This window comes from Pocillopora damicornis, chromosome 5 (genome assembly GCF_964200805.1).
Source record: "Pocillopora damicornis chromosome 5, jaPocDami1.2, whole genome shotgun sequence".
Lineage (NCBI taxonomy): Eukaryota > Metazoa > Cnidaria > Anthozoa > Scleractinia > Pocilloporidae > Pocillopora > Pocillopora damicornis.
In genome coordinates, this window is record NC_142674.1 from 28,675,665 (window position 1) to 28,695,695 (window position 20,031).

The window sequence follows — 20,031 nt, forward strand, 5'->3', positions numbered from 1 at the left end:
TTAAATTTAACGACGGCGGGGGAACGCCACCGTTAAATTTAAACGTCAAACGAGCACTACCGCTAGACTATGCTGACTTTTGGTAAAGGATCCCTGCAAAATTTCACTTGAAATAGGTTCGCACTCATTGTTCATAGAAACAATAGGTTTAACCAGTATCACTCTCGTAGGAATTATTGACATGTGCGATATTCAAATTTTATTTAAACAAAACATTTGTGCTGTCGTTGTTGAATTACCTTGCTACGAACTATTTAGACTACGGGTTCATGATCAATTTCTCTGAAATAAAAAATTTTTGTTAATGTAGCTTCACCTTTTCCTTTTACACCTCAAACATTTCTTGCCACTTGCGACTGAAGTCTAGTTTAGATATTATACGAAGAGATATTTAATTTCATCAAAAGAATTAAAAAAACTAACATTATTTACAGAAATCTCTTGTGTTACATTTTGTACAACTTGGACATGCAAAGTGATTGATCAGAAATTGAATAATAATTTTTCTTCTTTTTCAGGTTTGAACACAAACAAAAAAGAGATTCAAGACATATAAATACACATTAAATATTAAAAAAACTTTTAAATGGCAACGTTGCTTACTCGTGTCTTTCATTTTTCTATCATTTCGTTTTGTCACCTACAGTTTACAGTAAAGCTTCTTGGATTCAGTTCGGCTACTTCCATTACTGCCACTGCCCTAATTATTTAGCAGCATTTTTAGTTTAACTTGTACACTACTTCTTCTATTATTACTAATACTACACTGATTAATTAGCAGCACTTTTAGTTCAATTTGTACACTACTTCTTCTATTATTACTAATACTACACTGATTAATTAGCAGCATTTTTAGTTTAACTTGTACACTACTTCTTCTATTATTACTAATACTACACTGATTAATTAGCAGCACTTTTAGTTCAATTTGTACACTACTTCTTCTATTATTACTAATACTACACTGATTAACTAGCAGCACTTTTAGTTCAACTTGTACACTACTTCTTCTATTATTACTAATACTACACTGATTAACTAGCAGCACTTTTAGTTCAACTTGTACACTACTTCTTCTATTATTACTAATACTACACTGATTAATTAGCAGCACTTTTAGTTCAACTTGTACACTACTTCTTCTATTATTACTAATACTACACTGATTAACTAGCAGCACTTTTAGTTCAACTTGTACACTACTTCTTCTATTATTACTAATACTACACTGATTAATTAGCAGCACTTTTAGTTCAACTTGTACACTACTTCTTCTATTATTACTAATACTACACTGATTGATTAGCAGCACTTTTAGTTCAACTTGTACACTACTTCTTCTATTATTACTAATACTACACTGATTAATTAGCAGCACTTTTAGTTCAACTTGTACACTACTTCTTCTATTATTACTAATACTACACTGATTAATTAGCAGCACTTTTAGTTCAACTTGTACACTACTTCTTCTATTATTACTAATACTACACTGATTAATTAGCAGCACTTTTAGTTCAACTTGTACACTACTTCTTCTATTATTACTAATACTACACTGATTAATTAGCAGCATTTTTAGTTTAACTTGTACACTACTTCTTCTATTATTACTAATACTACACTGATTAATTAGCAGCACTTTTAGTTCAACTTGTACACTACTTCTTCTATTATTACTAATACTACACTGATTAATTAGCAGCACTTTTAGTTCAACTTGTACACTACTTCTATTATTACTAATACTACACTGATTAACTAGCAGCACTTTTAGTTCAACTTGTACACTACTTCTTCTATTATTACTAATACTACACTGATTAATTAGCAGCATTTTTAGTTCAACTTGTACACTACTTCTTCTATTATTACTAATACTACACTGATTAATTAGCAGCATTTTTAGTTCAACTTGTACACTACTTCTTCTATTATTACTAATACTACACTGATTAATTAGCAGCACTTTTAGTTCAACTTGTACACTACTTCTTCTATTATTACTAATACTACACTGATTAATTAGCAGCACTTTTAGTTCAACTTGTACACTACTTCTTCTATTATTACTAATACTACACTGATTAATTAGCAGCACTTTTAGTTCAACTTGTACACTACTTCTTCTATTATTACTAATACTACACTGATTAACTAGCAGCACTTTTAGTTCAACTTGTACACTACTTCTTCTATTATTACTAATACTACACTGATTAACTAGCAGCACTTTTAGTTCAACTTGTACACTACTTCTTCTATTATTACTAATACTACACTGATTAATTAGCAGCACTTTTAGTTCAACTTGTACACTACTTCTTATATTATTACTAATACTACACTGATTAACTAGCAGCACTTTTAGTTCAACTTGTACACTACTTCTTCTATTACTACTTAACTACTCTTATTACTTAGCAGCATTTTCACTTCAATTTGTGCATTACTACTACACTAATTACTTAGCAGCATTTTCAGTTTGACTTGTACACTACTTCTTCTACAACAACTACGACTACTCTTATTACTTAGCAGCATTTTCAGTCTGACTTGCACTCTACTTCGACTACACTCATTACTAAGCAACATTTTCAGTTTGACTTGCACACTACTTCTTCTACAACAACTACGACTACACTCGTTACTGAGCAGCATTTTCAGTTTGACTTGTACACTGCTTCAATTACTACTTCTTCTACTCTTAATTCTTAGCAGCATTTTCACTTCAACTTATACACTACTACTAACCTGATTACATACCAACTTTTTCAGTTCCACTTGTACACTACTTCTTCTTCTATTACTAATAACTTAGCAGTATTTTCAGTTTGACTTGTACACTACTTCTTCTATAACAACTACGATTACACTAATTACTTAGCAGCATTTTCACTTCGACTTGTACACTACTTCTTCTATTACTAATTAATAAGCAGCATTTTCAATTTGACTTGTACACTACTTCTTTTATAACAACTACGACTACACTCATTACTAAGCAACATTTTCAGTTCGACCTGCACACTACTTCTTCTATGACAACCACGACTACACTCATTACATAACAGCATTTTCAGTTTGACTTGCACACTACTTCTTCAGCAACAACCACGACTACACTCATTACTTAGCAACATTTCCGGTTCGACCTGCACACTACTTCTTCTACAACAACCACGACTACACTCATTACTTAGCAACATTTCCGGTTCGACCTGCACACTACTTCTTCTACAACAACCACGACTACACTCATTACTTAGCAACATTTCCGGTTCGACCTGCACACTACTTCTTCAGCAACAACCACGACTACACTCATTACTAAGCAACATTTTCAGTTTGACTTGCACACTACTTCTTCTACAACAACCACGACTACACTCATTACTTAGCAACATTTCCGGTTCGACCTGCACACTACTTCTTCAGCAACAACCACGACTACACTCATTACTAAGCAACATTTTCAGTTTGACTTGCACACTACTTCTTCTACAACAACCACGACTACACTCATTACTTAGCAACATTTCCGGTTCGACCTGCACACTACTTCTTCTACAACAACCACGACTACACTCATTGCTTAGCAACATTTCCGGTTCGACCTGCACACTACTTCTTCAGCAACAACCACGACTACACTCATTACTTAGCAACATTTTCGGTTCGACCTGCACACTACTTCTTCTACAACAACCACGACTACACTCATTACTTAGCAACATTTCCGGTTCGACCTGCACACTACTTCTTCAGCAACAACCACGACTACACTCATTACTTAGCAACATTTCCGGTTCGACCTGCACACTACTTCTTCTACAACAACCACGACTACACTCATTACTTAGCAACATTTTCGGTTTGACTTGCACACTACTACTTCTACGACTACACTCATTACTAAGCAACATTTTCAGTTTGACTTGCACACTACTACTTCTACTACGACTACACTTATTACATAACAGCATTTTCAGTTTGACTTGCACACTACTTCGACTACTCTAATTACTAAGCAGCATTTTCAGTTTGACTTACACACTACTTCTACAACAACTACGACTACTCTAATTACTTAGCAGCATTTTCAGTTTGACTTAGACACTACTTCTTCTACTACGACTACACTCATTACTTAGCAGCATTTTCAGTTTGACTTGCACACTACTTCTTCTATTACAACTATGACTACACTCATTGCTAAGCAGAATTTTCAGTTTAATTTTTACACTTCTTCTGAAACTACTACTCTAGTCACTTAGCAGCATTTTTAATTCAACTTGTACACTACCTCTTCTCAATTATTTTGCAGCACTGTCAGTTCGACTACTTCTACACTAATTACTCAGCAGCATTTTTAGTTTAACTTGTACACAACTTCTTCTCTATTTACTTAGCAGCATTTTCAGCTCAACTTGTACACTACTTCTCTAATTACTTAGCAGCATTTTTAGTTCGACGTCTACACTACTACTACTCTAACTAATTAGCAAAATTTTCACTTTGAGAAGAACGCTACTTCTTCTATTAATACTACTGCTGTAATTACTCAGCAGCATTTTCATTTCGACTTGTACACTACTTGTCTTGTTACTACTACTCTAATTACTTAGCAGCATTTTCAATTCGACTTGTACACTAACTTCTTCGCAACATTTCAGTTCGACCGATACACTTCTACTACTCTTATTACTTAGCAATATTTTCAGTTCGACTTCTACACTTCTTCTTTTACTACTACTGCACTAATTACTTGGCATCATTTTCACTTTGATTTGTGCACTCGTACTGATATTAGTTACTCAGCTTTTTTTTCAACTTGTACACTTGTTCTTCTGCTACTGATGTATGTTACTTAGCAAGATTTTCAGTTCGACTTGTACACTACATCTTTTACTACTTCTACTCATCAGTTCGACTTGTGCAGTACTTAGGAAAATTTCAGTTCGACTTGTATACTACTTCTGCTCTGCTTACCTAGCAAAGTTTTCTTTTCGACTTATACACTACTTCTGCTCTGCTTACCTAGCAAAGTTTTCTTTTCGACTTATACACTTCGCTTCTACTACTAAATTAATTATTTAGCAGAATTTTCAGTTCGATCGTACACTTTTTTTTTTACTACTGCTACTTTAGTTACTTCGCAAAATTTTCTGTTCGACTTGTGCACTACTTCTTTTGTTTTCACTCACAACTTAGCAAAATCTTCTGTTCGATTTGTACACTACTACTACAATTATTATTTAGCAGTGTTTTCACTTTTGCGCTTCTTTTACTACTGTTACACTTATTACCTAGCAAAAGCTTCAGTTTGATTGGTACACTTCTTTCAGGTTGTTCAATACATAAATAATAATTGGTCTCACAATGTTAACTTATATTTATCGTGACGTTGTAAATGGTAATTTTTCCTAGGCAACAAGGTGTACTTCGAGTATTGCTATAAATAGCGCCTTCGTGTGTTCTCGCGCGCTGTTATTTGGAGAAATAAACTTTATTCAAACTCTCTTACAACTAATAGAGACTAAAACATTTCTTTCGTTTCTTCTTTCCCAAATTGACCATTATTTACTCGTGACTTTTAATCAGCCTGTAAAAAAGAAAAATGCAAAATTAACACAATAGAAGTGCAAGTCCCAGTAAGATAATAACAATATGAATCAAGCACAATTAAACCTACATTTCAATAACAATGCGAGCCAACCTATTTCTAGGAGATTTTTGCCAAGGATTCTCACCAAAACCCACTGTGGTCTAGCGGTAGTGCACATCTAACAACGCAAAATTAAACGACGGCCGTATCCCCGCCGTCGTTTGATTTAACGTTGGTTCGCAACTCCAGGGGCCCCGCGCCCCGTTGGTCGGTTTTCTTTTTACTTTTAATCTTTAAAGAGATAGAAATTTCCTTAATTTTAAAAGCTCAGAAAATATTTTTACTGGGAAAATAAATTCCCGGCAAAAAAATTTTCAGAGCTCTTAAAATTAAAGAAATTTCTATCTCTTTAAAGATTAAAAGTAAAAAGAAAACCGACCAACGGGGCGCGGGGCCCCTGGAGTTGCGAACCTACATCAAATTAAACGACGATGCGGATACGGCCACCGTTTAAAGTCTAGTAGTCAAATATGTACTATTACCAGACCACAGTAGCTCTTGCAGTCCAACAACTTACTTAATTGTTTTAATACTACCAATGGTAAAATAAAAGTCAGGCAAAGTACATTACAACAAGACTACAGTGCTGAATAATAATATTAAAAAAAGTAAAGAATTCGTGACACCGAAAAAAGTGCTGGTTAAACCGCGGAAATTCAAAGAATTCTCTAATATCACTGTTTTTATAACTCATCATTTGAAATTAACTATTTTTTAGAACTTTTAACTGGATATAGTCACAGCTTTTGACTTCATATGCCTCAGACTTAAAGTTAAATCCTCTATAAATGAAATAATTTTAAATTGAGTGAAAAAAAAGTCCTCAAAATTAAGATTAAGATAAAATAACTGATATCTCATTCAAGTTCGTTTCATAAGTGTTTTCAAATGCTGAGTTTTATTTTGCGTTAAATTTGCGCGCACAACAGTTTTTTGACGACGGAAATTCTCACTTTTACTTAAATATCTCTATCTCTTTAGACAAAATGTCAAGTTGAGAACTGTAGTATCTTCTGTGTTCTTTTCCGATAGGCAGATAAACCACTGAAAAAAGTTAACGCAATCTTCTCTGGAAGACCTCCACATAAAATGCTGGAAACCGTATTTTAAAACGAACATACAAATCCTTAAAAAGCAAAAACTATCCTGATGACGAAAACAAAATCAACATCTTCATCGTGGCATTTAATCATTAAGAAATTCTATTCTCTCGTGTTTAAAATGTCCTTACAGTTTAGAAGTAAACTGTTTGAAATAAATTTTTGTAAATGTTGTCCAATTAATCTCAGTCATTCGTCTACAGTATTAAAATTTTCACTTGAACAAAATATTTTGCTTAGAAAATTATTAGTTTCAATATTCTTATCACCAATTAATCATGAACAGTTTCTGTTAGCAAAGTACAATTTATGCTCATCATTTCCATTCTTTCACTCTTGCTTGAAAATAGAAATTCGACTCCGACTGCTGGAAACATTTCTTTTTTCAAGAAAAGCCTCAAGTTTTCTTATTTACTTCAGAATTTTCCAATTATCTACAGTACAAAGTGGCCCTCTTCAGCTTTTGTCTTTTGTTTACCCAATTCAGGTCATGTGATAATACTCTAGAGAGTTGTTTATTATTATTATTTCCTGATATACACGTGGATATTTAGGCACAATTGACAAAAGATACAGCTGAGAATTTCCTTGAGAACTGAAATAGATAAACAAAACATGCAAACTAAAGAGTTCTTTCCTCATTAAAACACCACGATAGATATTTTCAGAACATGAGAGCCTTGTGATAATTTTTCTACACAAGTCGTGGATATATTGTCAAATTGTTAATGCGACCTCGTTACAAATCTCAAGACAAATATTCATAGACGGACACACAGTGCTTACTTAGAACTTTTCATTTTCTTTTAATTTTTTCAATTAGTGAAATTTTAATGTAAACCTCGACACAGGATTTCCCAATTGTTCTGTTTTCTTGTAAGGCGCTCACAATAATACATATAGGTAGTATTTTTAGCACTTCTAAAGAGAGAGACGTTAGAATCGGCAACTCCTTAGAAACGACTATTATACTGCAACGAGAATGTATATTAAATTCAAACAAACGATTTTTTGTAATCTAAGAAAACTTTATTTAATACCCATTTTGTTCGAAAATAGATCATAGAAAAAAAAACATCAGCACGGTCGAAAAATGTTCTTCGAAAACTATGGCACTCACGACTCTTTCTACCGAGTCTACCGCTTGTTGGAAAATTCAATTAATAATGGATTCACTGTTGACTCTTAGAGTCACCTCATTGTCAAATCTCATCTTCAAAAAAAATATAACACAATCCAAACTGTCTAGGTTAGAGCATTTCGTTTTCTTGAAACTGGGAGGGAATTTTGATTGCTTAGGTGTACTTTCCTTCGAGCAGAACTTGTTTTAAATTTGGTCGACATTATTTGTAGAGTCAGCCAAACATTTCCTTTAAATCAGGATTTCTCATCAGCCTAATCTAAAAATCCATATTTAGGACATTTTTCACTTTCCGATTAGAGTTTAGAGAGAAGAATCCTAATAAACAGCTATAGTTCGAAAAGAACAAACAATGTGGTAATCTCTCCCGTTGAACCTCCTTCAAAAAAGAGGAAAAGGACAGATAGCCCTTGACGTACAAGTATGTAATGAAAACTAATTTTTGGTTTGTACAATTTTGAGGAGTTCACAACCTTACTCGTTCAAAAATTACTTCTTAATAAGTTTTGTTTTCTTCCCTATTCAAGAATTTTTTTTATTTATGTTGCATCCATTAAGTTTACACCAGCAAAATATGTTTCATGCTGAAGAACCTGTCTTTCCTCGATTTTTCAGACAAAAAATTTATCTCTTACAACACTGATAAACGCTATTCCTTGCAAAGACCAGAAGTTCCTAGTGGCATGTGTCAAAAAGTCATCCCTCCAAAAGTCATCTTTGGCAACATGGGCGAAAGCCCGTAATTTAGATTTTGTTGTGCAAGCTTGAAAAGTGTCACGATTGTTGCTAGTAATCAGCTCAGTATGGATCGAAAGAGAAGAAAAAACAAGTGGTTATCTCTCTGATAAGACCTCGCTCTAAAAGGAGGAAAATAATAGCCCGTAGCGTGAGGCGCAATAAATCAAAACTAATTTTGGTATGTAAAATTTTGACGAGAAAAATCAAAACCTTACTGGTCCAACTCTTTAATGAGTTCTTTTTTCTTTCCTTTCCAAGAAAAATCGGAATGGAAAATTGATCTAGCTCTCCCAGAAATAATTGAAAAAATCAGAGATCTAACAAATTCCTTCATCTTTCCAAACACACTATCATTCTTTCTTTGCTCCTTGGCTTTTAGTATTGGGCGATGGAAGCATTAAATGAAAGAGGAAGTAAAATTTCATCCTTATAAAAAATTACAATATTCGAATAACTATTCATAGTCAAATATTAATCCAGATAATTTTGTAATCCTTTTAATTCTCTTCATTGCTTGTTTGAAAATATTTAATTTTAGTATTTTTTTTTACATATAATTTCCTACGTAAAAGGACTTTCATATAAAACCACCTTAAACTATTGAGTCATACAACGTGATCTCCGAAGAGTTTTTTTGCAAAGTTTAAAACGCAATTGTATTTTCGTTAACCCTTAGCAACGTTTAGAGGTGTAAAATGTTAATTTATTTGTTGCGTAAACTATTTTCAATAAACCTTTGAAGCGGCTCAACACCAACACTTGTAGGTGAAAACTAACTGCTCAGTTTGTTAAGCAATCTAGTCTCTATTGGGAAATGCTGTTTCAAGTGACATAGATTACTTTTGAGCAAATCAACAGTTTTCTCCTCTTTAGAAATAATCCAGTGTCTATCAGAAAAGTTTTTCGAAATATTTTCAGCGCCTAAAATATTTCTTGAAAGTGTCTCCTACATCGAAAAATTTGATTTACAATAGTTTTCAATATCTGCTTTTCTCTTTTTGCAACAATCTGCAATTTTCATTAAGTCTGACGACAAAATAAAAAAAACAAACAAACAAACAAAAAAACAAGAAGACCTAAAAAAGGCTTACATAAACTGAATAATTTGGATGCACTGTAGGTTCCCATTGTAAAGTAATTCTATAAACTACTAGTGAAACATTCAATCCAACAACTCACGTTTTGTTGAGTTCTTCTCCACAAGTGTACACGTTGCCCATCCGAAGTATCCAATCCTGTTTAAATTCCCCCTTTCAAAATCTTTTCTTCACCCTACAGATCCAATGAAATACATTGATTAGTCTAGTGCCGCTAGTATCATTAGGGTTTTAGTCGCCTAACTTTATGTAATATTATATTGCTGAATTGTTTTTTAAGCTGACAATCGAAATAAGGCGGTGTTCTCTTTAGTGTTAAACGCCGGTCAATTACAATCCACGTCAAGACTAACCCCAAAGTAGTAAACTGTGATATCAAAAGAAGAGTTTAGGAGAATCTAGGGAATGAGAGAATACGTTGAGTATTTCAGCAACTTTCTCCAAGTCCTTATTGTAATGACTTCCTCTTTACTCTTAGAGGAACAATAAAACGATCAATTTACGTTATTGTGAGCTCTCCCACATCACTCTGTTTATTTCTTATTTCACGTTTTACATTCCAAGCTTCCAATTCTCCTTTTAAGACCAATTTTCAACTCCCTCTCCCGACTCTGAAAATTATATTTACAAATGAATAATTAATGAACGTCGCACACCATCAAATGAAAATCCGTGTCAAGGCTAGCCTCAAAGAAGATCCCAATCGAAAAAGGTAGCAGAGGAGGTAAGTCAACCCTAAGTTTTCTCCTCAAACAGGAATTTTTATTGCCAAATTTTTCTACCAACTTTTTTCCCCAAGATTTTTGCTTTTTATGCCTTTTGTAATCCAGAAAATAAGTAGTTAAGCGAATTAATACACAGACGTTTTCCCTAGCCATTTACTTTGTGTGAAATTCGATGTGCAATCTTTCCTTGCACTATTTCCCTTTTAATTTTGCTTTCGCTGTTCATAAATCGTCCACATGTGGCCTTACATGTTCAGATCGTATATCTTATCTCGCAAATATCGAAGTCCAACATAAATCAATTCTGGTAAGAACTAAAAGAAACAATTCTGATTTCGTTATTTGTTGTCGTTTTTAAGGTGTTCCATTCTGTTTAAGTTAATTCTGGATTACGACATGCACGTGAAATGTGAAATAAATTAGTACAAGTTCATAATACGTGCAGGAATAGAAATGTGGAAAAGACCGTAGATGGAAACATAGCATGAAGCGTGGGTATTTGAACAAATTTAAAGATATGAAACGGCTAACGCTTGCGTTTTCGCCTTCACGCACAAAAACCACCCTTTAACCCCCCCCCCCCCCCACTCTAAAACGTGCTGCGCGAGCCCTGTACTTGCTATCTGTATTAATTGTTGCCTACAAACCAATAAAATGTACACAGTAATGTAGACACGATTACAATGTTTAACTAAGTTCTCTCTATCTATTTCCATCACTGAGCCCAAAAAAGGGGCACAAAGTATCGTTTATCAGTGAAGGAAAACACAAAACCGAGTTTGAGACGAAATAAATACAATGACGAAGTTTACTCCAGAACTTTCGAATGAGCAGATTTTATAAATTTGATAAAAGTAGAAGAGCCGAACTGCTTCAATCAAAAGTCATGATTAAAGCAAATAGATTCAGAGAATTATTTACCTACAACGATTAAAGATAAAATTTCACACTATCTTGCTGAGAGAAAGAACACTGTTTAACGGTCAATTGCCTCACCTTACGTGAACATCCATTTATTCCACAAACCTCTGTAATCTCTCCAAATTTCTGCTGTATGACATTAGACAGGGAAACATCCATCTTTTTAATACTTTCTGAAGCATCTGTGAGCGCAGAAATTGGCAGAATACGTCAATTTTCTGTTCGAAGAAGCATTGCGCCGCAACTTCAAGAATCTCTTGTCACACTGTACTAAGGTGTGAGACGAATGTGAATGCATAATTAATTTCGTAATTCTCATCGCACCTTTGGCATACTGTATGAATTAATTTCTACTAAATACCTTTCGGTCAAGTAAAAAAAAAAAGTGTTGCGCTTTTTAATATTTTCTTTCGAATGCTTTAAAAGTCCCAACAAAAAACCCAACAATTTTGGCCATCCTGTTACCCTACTGTGACCATGCAAAGAAATGACAAATAACACATTGCAAAATTTGCATTTTAAAAAATACAGAAAAAAAAGAAACCAAAGTTTTGGAAATTGCTTCCCCAGGCTTTTTAAAAGGACATTTCTGCAAGAGATATTCATCCTCTCCCGGGGTGGGGTCAGTAAGGCGCTGAGCCCACTCTATTAAAATTATGGTGCCGTCACTGGTAGTTTATCAAGTCAACTGCACCCATCTGTCCATCTTTTAATAGAGCTAGGTAAAGACTGGCGCGAGGGAAATCCACATCCGTCGTAGACTGGGTCCTATTGTTGTTACTTAGAAACGAGACACATACAAAATGGCGGACAACACATAGCCCTTGTATGCTGTGGCAAACTTTTGTGAATTATTCCTAGAGTCAAGTTTTTATTCTCGCGAATGTACCCCGAAGGAATAATAAATTAGTTCAAGAGGTAAAAGTAGCACTGAGAAAGCAATCGATCCCAACAAAACGATGGAAACTACTTCTGATCATGAAGTGACGAACGAAATGACACCTAGGGCCGACAGCGAAGCACAGCACACTGAAAGTCGCACTGCTGTGGAATCGGAAACCAATGGACAGCAGGTTAATCCTGCTAAAGATACGAGCTTACAAGAAGAAGAACCAGAAGATCAGGTAAAAATTACTTGATGTTCTCCTGGTGCATGAAAATTTACGTGCAGGTTGTTGTTTTGAAAACAATACATACGACTGGATAAGTCATATAAACTAAAAAACGTGTTAACCTCGTTACTTTAGAAATCGAAGCGCTTTCGACGAATGATGATGGAATTAAAACCATGTTGTAACTACATGTGTGATCATGTCATTGCCAAACACCACTTCGTTGACTTTTTACTGTTCACATTTCTACCTTTCGTAGGAGACAAATGAATTTGAAGAAATGATAGCTGATGGCTTATCACAGCTGGGAAGGTCTGCTGATGGAACACTTCAAGTTTACCTTCATCTGTTTTTACCGGTACAACAATTTTACAATTCCATCCATCACATGTAAAGAAAAAATTTTTAAGTCTTTGTAATGGAACTCAACTGTTAACTTTTTAACTCCCAAGATCTGCTTGTTTGTTCGAAATTCTCCTCACTAACTGTTACAAATTTTCTTGTAAACAAGTTACAAGAATTTTATATTAGATCAGGATAACTTCTACCTGATAATTCTCAGTATTCTCATTACCTGTATGCTGGATAATGAGGGGATAGTACAAAGAGAAGTTAAATCACTTCAGGGAGTCGTAGGGGTAGGTTGTAAATGCTTTTTCAAATGAATCCATAGAATATATTTGAAAATATGCAATATCAAGATTTTCAATCAAAGATGCATAGTGCTGAAGAGAACCAATGCCATGTTATAGCTTTTTATGTTTTACTTGAGTGTTTTCTTCTCCTCAGGGATGTGGACTCACAGACATAACCTGCTTACAAGAGTATATCCACTTACAGAATGTTGTTCTTTCACACAATTCACTAACAGGTATGAATCAACTTTGAATTGCTTGTGGTGTGATTTGTTGATCCACAGTTAAGAAGTAAATGTGATATTTTAAATCAACAGATTTGAGTCCATTGGGTTGCATGCCTTACTTGGTATTCCTTGATGTTTCTCATAATCAGCTCACTACTGTTTTAGACTTCAAGCCTCCACTTGGTCTGAGGGTAAGAGACTGACAAGTAATGTATAGAAAAATTATGTTATTTACTTGGAAAATATGTTTTCATTTTCAAAACAATGTTTATTTAACAGTGAGTCTTAGCAGTGAAATATTTTTCTCCTCCAGGATGTAATTATGTCTCATAACATGATAGAAGTTCTTCCAGATTTGTCTGCTCATCACTGTCTTACAAGACTAACACTGGACTGTATCCTTGCTGTTACAATGAAACAAACAACCTTTGACTCTTTAACGGGAGACTTGAAAGGAAACGAGAAGAAAAAACAAGCTACCACATGTAAAGAGTTAAATTAAATGATCCAATGGAATTTCATGTTATCAGCTGCCATTGGGATAAAAAAATCATGATTAATATTTTACCTTTGGGTGCCTGAGGAATTTTCTTTCTAGTAAGGAGACCCCATATAACTCTTATCATAAGTTCTTCAAAGTTATATAATTTCGTGCATCATTGACTTACTAGATAAGCATACAGTTTTCTTTTTGTGTTGTTGTTTTCCTTGATGTTTCATTCTACAGACAACAGCATATCAGAGATCCAGGGATTATCAAGTTGTCACCGTTTGACTCACTTGAGTCTGATGAACAACAACATATTCAGAATTGCTAATCTGGACAACCTGCCCCTCAAATCACTTGATTTGGTTGGTACATTTGTTATATACTACTACAAATTCAGGTGGTGTTCATGATGTTGTGTCAAAGTTGTGGGGAAAACAAAAAATTAGGGTTGAGTGGCATGGAATTAGATGTACAGTACAGTACAGCTTGCATATATGTTAACTGCGCAGATGAATTTCATATGCACAGACACAGGGTAGTCAGAGGCATATATACATACACGTATGTACATACGCATATTTACTATCCTTTTCTTTGTTTTTCTTTAGAGTAACAACAACATAAAGAAAATTGAAAACCTGGAAACTCTCAAATATCTTGAGGTAAGAAATTTAACATAAGAATTGTAAAAGTTAAACAGATGATGACAAAGTTTTACATGTCAGTAGTGATTGCTCTTAACCTGATGGGTTGAAGGGGTAAAATGGAGGGGTGGGGAGGGCAGGAAAAGCTTTTATTAGGACGGAGGGGAGATCATCTCGCATTTTCCCACCATGGAAGAGTCTTTTACCATGAGCTGTTAATTGAGGAAACACATTTCTAGAGAATTGGATAATTTACAACTTACAATTTAAAAGCAAATCCAAGGAGTTACAGATAGATATATGAATACAGGGGTATATTTCTAAAGAAACTGTGGCTCTGTGTGGGTGGGAGAGTAATTTAACAGAGTGATATAGTATTATCAACTGAGTTTATTATGTAAAATGGTTACAGTAAAGAGATTTTAAGCTAACTTTTTGAGTGTTAGCACTTTATCAGAGCAATCAGAAACAGATGTTCTAGATATACTTAATATACTTAGAAACATATATACTTGGCTTACTCAGCAAAATTGCAAAACTATCCTTGTCTTTTAACAGAAAATCAATTTATCCAGGAACAGTATTCGCAGCATGAAAGGTCTCCAGAATCACAATTTACTTCAAGAAATTGACCTTGAAGAAAATCAGGTTGATAGTAACATAAGTTAAATTTTTATTGTGTAATATATTTATGTGTGTCATTTTCTGGCCATGTGTGAGTCATATTGCCAACTAACTGTACCCTAACCTGTTTTGTTGCAATAAGAATTCAGCTTGTTTCTGATCCAACAGTTTCCAAGTAGACGTCAACTTGGAGATGTGGGAAGTCTTTTAAACTGTTTGTCAACATTTTCCTGTATTCTTGTCTATCTTCAACCAGAACCTCTTCTTTGCCCATGAATGTTTGGTGTCATTAGCCACTAGCTTACAGCTCTTAATCTTTTCACATTCAGGTGATTGATATTGCCGAAGTGCGATACATCAGAGAACTAAATTTATTACGGAATCTGAACTTGCTTGGAAATCCAATCCAAGGGATGCCAGACTACAGACTGTCTTTACTATTCAGAATACAAACTCTTACTGAACTGGATCGATCCAAAGTGTCACTTGAAGAAAAGGTAATGGAGTACAATGTAGCACAGCCATGAACTAAATGGCTCTAAACAGATTGTGTACTCAACTGTTATATGTTACATGTATATTTTTACTCTGACCAAGGGCCACTCTTTACCATGGCCAATGTGCATTGTCAATTCAATTGATTAAAACTTAACCATCTTGTAATAACCCCAACCAGCAGAGCACTATAGTTCCCTTGACATGTATCTCCTTTGTTTGAAAGTTAACCCTCTGATTTTTCACAGTGATCAGCAGCTAATATCATGAGAATAATCAAAATGATGGCCAACTAAAGAAGCTCCTGATTATTAATCAAATTCTTCCTATCAGTGTCATAGGGAATATATAGAGAATATTATGGAGAATATTCATACTGGTGTTGGGTGTAAGGGCTTGAGGTGAAAGGACAAGTCTAGCAGTTAGCCTGTGTACATTTACACTCCTGAGTGGAGAGATACACTGTAAGGGTTTAGTGTGACTGCCATGTCCCTCTTCCCCCAGCCAGGACTTAAATCCTGAGAGTTAAGTGTACCAAATATCAGGTCTTTGTGTTTTGCATTGCTTCAAAATGTTTTTGTATACTTTTCATGTCTAATATAAATTCCTTCCCTTAAATTTTTGCCTTGTTGGGGATTCAACAGGTTGCATCAGTGAATATGTTTAACCCCCCTCCAGAGGTCATTGCAGCACGTGATCACATGTTCCACGTGACAAAGTCTCTTCTCCAGCCGACAAGAATTCATGACAGGTAATTTAGGAGGCAGTATTTGTCTGATTAAGATATCTAATACGCATTTTCTGAGTTCTAATTGACTGGTTGCGTATAATTCACTCGTATGTTACACCCACCTGCGTGTGTCTTTAATACGAGCATTTGCGTATAGTGACGTACAGTGTGTGCGTTTTGCGCATGTAGTGTGCTGGAATTGCATTCAAAATTCAACAATCCTCTGAAGGGGTCATGCCTCGGAGCATATCCTTAATAATTAGCGTCCTGTAAAAGTAAAATAATTGAAGCTAAAGCGTTGTTAATTGCGCGCCAGGTTCGGAAACCTCTGCTTCTCAATAACGTTGTGGTGTTGCACTCGATTCTCTGATATTCTGATAGCTTACGTGACAATTTCTGCCAAATATTGACGTCAACACAACGTTTTGACATTAAGTAACGTCTCTTCTCCGATAGCACCCTGCCAAGTGTGGACACGCCCTACCCGATGCTGATCCTGTGTGGACCCCCCGGATCAGGAAAAAGATATTTGGCACGAAGATTATGTCAAGAGTTCCCTGACTTCTTTGGCTTCGGGTGAGATTTAAGACAAAATTCCGTACCTTCTTTTGTCACCCTCTCAGTGCTGTGATTCATCTTTGTTTTTCTTTTTCACTTCTCACAGCGTATGTCACACCACAAGAATGCCGCGGAAGAAGGAAGAAAATCTCGAGGACTACTGTTTTGTCACTCAAGAACAATTTGAACAAGGAGTTGTAATGGTAGGTTAAACAGTTGGTACCATGTAACAATCAGGAACTATCATTATGTAATAAACAAAGAAGTCTTGGATAGACGAAGAAAACCACATCCAAAGGTATAGGACTCAGTCATGTCAGGTTTGTCTTTATCCGTAGGGTAAATTCCTACAAACGTGCCAACTGGCGGGGAACTGGTACGGTGTCACACGAGAGGCCGTGGAGAGTGTGGCCCGTGAGGGACTTGCTGCAGTGTTCTACATGGACTTAGAGGTTAGTTATTTCCCTGTAAGTTATTGACTTTTGTTTCCTCTTGTGTGGCAATGTTAAAGAAAGCAATTGGGATCCTTTTTTATGTATAATTTCAGGGAGTTTTGAGTTTCAAGAACACTTATTTTGAGCCCAGATATGTTTTAGTGCTTCCTGTATCAAGAGAGGTAGGATATCTAAAAGATAATTGGTCGTATTTTCTAACTGTCACAATAATTATCAAGGATGTTTCACGAGACATGACGTCGAAACTAATTCAACTTTCCGAAACGTCCATCAGTCATTTTGCACACCGCCTAAGTATTAAATATTTTTTTAAGTTCGGAACAGTGAAGTTGTATTTTGATTTCAGATTCACGAAGCACGCCTTCGGGAGCGAGGTGATTACCCAGAACCTTTGCTGCTGCAGTCGTTGGAGCGAGCTACCTTATGCCTGGAACACAACAGAAAAAATCCCGGCTTCTTTGACATGGCTATTAACAGCGGTGAGGAATCGTCGATTTTTTATTTTTTTCCTTCGTGCTTATTAAGTTGAGGTGTAAAGCGTTAAATTAAAAAATGTATTTTTAGGATCCCATACAAAGGTATTGATTTTAGGTTGTAATGTGAGGAAAGAATCATGATCGAGGACACTGGATTTTAACTCAAACCTGTCTTACGATTAACCAACAGAAGATCTTAGTGACGCTTACAAGCGACTTAAACTTCTTGTTATGGAATACCTTGGCATGTCACCACCATCCACAGTGCAGTCTGAATTGTTCAGCGAAAGCATGACGTCCGTTGAAACCAGCCAAACAGAGGACACTGTAAACCATGGGGCCAAATCAGGTACCAGTCAAACGACAAGTGTCACGGTCAACATGGCGGCGAGGACCTGGTCACGACGGTCTGACTCGTCGACTATTCCTCCCAAAGGAGTTAAATTAATAAAGCAAAAGACACCAGTGGTAAGTGGAGACTTCTGTTTTGTTATTGAAAATCGTTTAAGTATGTAAATGAACTTACTTCAAGAGTTTATCACGACCCTTGTTGACCAATCGTTCTGTGGGTTGATTTGTTTGCCTTTTTCACAGGAAATTCTTTCGTTAGAGCGTCGCCAGACACAGATAAAAGCGGCTGTAGCAGGAATTCATCAGATATCACTGGAACAGTTCATGATGGGCACAAGGTATGGTCAATGTGCCAGTCAGTGTTAAACAAGTGGGAGGCGCCAAGAGGTGAAGGAGTGGGGGGGTGGGGACGGGGAACAAAACGTCTCCCGTCTCTAAGTCACCTCGCCTGAGGTTTCCTTCCCCCCCCCCCCCCTTCCCCTCTATCACCCCAGCTAAGAAGGCGTGATAACATTTAGTGTTTTGGGGAAAAAGTAGGGGGCAGGGGAGAAATGAAAGTTTCCTTCAGTCCTTACACGATTATAAGACAAAAACAAAGCGCAGGGTTAATTTCAGAGTAGAATTATTACTTCACTGCATAAATTTAACTTGGTAGGATTTATGTAAGACAGTGAAATCGAAATTTAATATCTTGTGATATCAATTACTATCCAGGCAAGCAGTTTCGGCTACTTTCCAGCCCTCTTCAACGCAGTATTCTCCAACGGATGTCAAACGCCCGAACTCGGTCCCGCTTAATTTTAACGCTTCGCTTGCTTCTATGATGGCCAATGCGAGCAGCCAAAACGAGGCAAGAGATGGAGGCCTGGAATCGAACATCTCTGAGTCTGATGAGGAGCAGGACGGAACTTCATCTATAGTTTCATCTGCGCGTGCGTATTCCAACGATGACGCTCGGTCTCCAAAAGAGTCAGACGAAGAAGATGAAGACTCAAGAGATCTGCTTGATTTTATTCAAACAGAAACCCTTGACTTGCATGATACCGGTTCTGTTCCGTTTTCGGGACTTTTTGGCCAAGTTGAAATCGCCAATTCTATTTAAAATGTGGCCGATTCTCTCCGGGAAAAAAAGGAAAACGAACCAGGTCAAAGACGCTATCTCCAAAACTAGAATTGGAAGAACTTTAAAACGTTTACATTGTAACATAGTTAACTTTTTAAGTTCGTTTTCACAGCGTGCTTAAGTATACACCAATTCCCTGTCGTTGTTCATATTTTTTGGAGAACTTTAGACGCAATTTTGTGGCCACTTACAATACAAACACCCTGTCATCAGCAGATTCTGAAAATGGTCTTTGTGAATTTAAACGAGTCGGTTTGTTTATATTTTGTAAATGAAGTGAAAATTAAAGGAACAAAAATTCTAGTTGGTGTTACTTTTTGCGATTAATTTTGACGTGTTTAATCCTGTTCCTCGTCGATGAGTGATTTATGCGACTGACATAAATATAAAATATGGTAAAACTGACTGCTGTGAAGATTTCAGAAAGCTTTTGGCGACTCAAAACCGGTATGTTATTGTAATGGTATTTGAGTATTTGAAATTAAAGAAAGTCGGTATGAGAGGCTTAATTCTCAGACAAGGTTTAACTCATCGAAGCTTGAAACCATTTAAGCTTCGTAAACTTTCCGTCCGAATTCGAACGGTTCTGTCTGATTTGGGACGGTTCTGCTTGATTTGGGACGGTTCTGTCCAATGAAGGACGGTTTTTCCAGATTACAGACGGATCCGTCCGATTTTCGATGGTTAAAGGTCAGTTTCGTTTGATTTCTGACCGTATCCA

At 35.8% G+C, this 20,031-nt stretch overlaps 1 protein-coding gene and 1 long non-coding RNA gene across 2 annotated transcripts; one reads left to right on the forward strand and one right to left on the reverse strand.

Moving 5' to 3' along the window:
- Positions 1-5,466: 5,466 nt before the first annotated feature.
- LOC149046343 (uncharacterized) lies at positions 5,467-12,758 on the reverse strand. Its single transcript, XR_016186919.1, has 4 exons — positions 12,625-12,758; positions 11,466-11,572; positions 9,827-9,919; positions 5,467-5,605 (listed from the first exon to the last, which is right to left on the reverse strand). It is a non-coding gene; the product is annotated as an uncharacterized LOC149046343 (long non-coding RNA).
- On the forward strand, positions 12,164-19,613 carry LOC113684886 (leucine-rich repeat and guanylate kinase domain-containing protein). The gene is made up of 18 exons (XM_027202296.2): positions 12,164-12,514; positions 12,762-12,860; positions 13,292-13,373; positions 13,455-13,555; positions 13,678-13,759; positions 14,092-14,216; positions 14,463-14,516; positions 15,057-15,146; positions 15,452-15,619; positions 16,262-16,368; positions 16,804-16,923; positions 17,012-17,108; positions 17,244-17,357; positions 17,453-17,521; positions 17,707-17,839; positions 18,027-18,304; positions 18,431-18,525; positions 18,902-19,613. The coding sequence occupies exons 1-18, from the start codon at positions 12,350-12,352 to the stop codon at positions 19,287-19,289; spliced, it is 2,367 nt and encodes a 788-aa protein (XP_027058097.2). The 5' UTR covers positions 12,164-12,349; the 3' UTR covers positions 19,290-19,613.
- Positions 19,614-20,031: the final 418 nt, after the last annotated feature.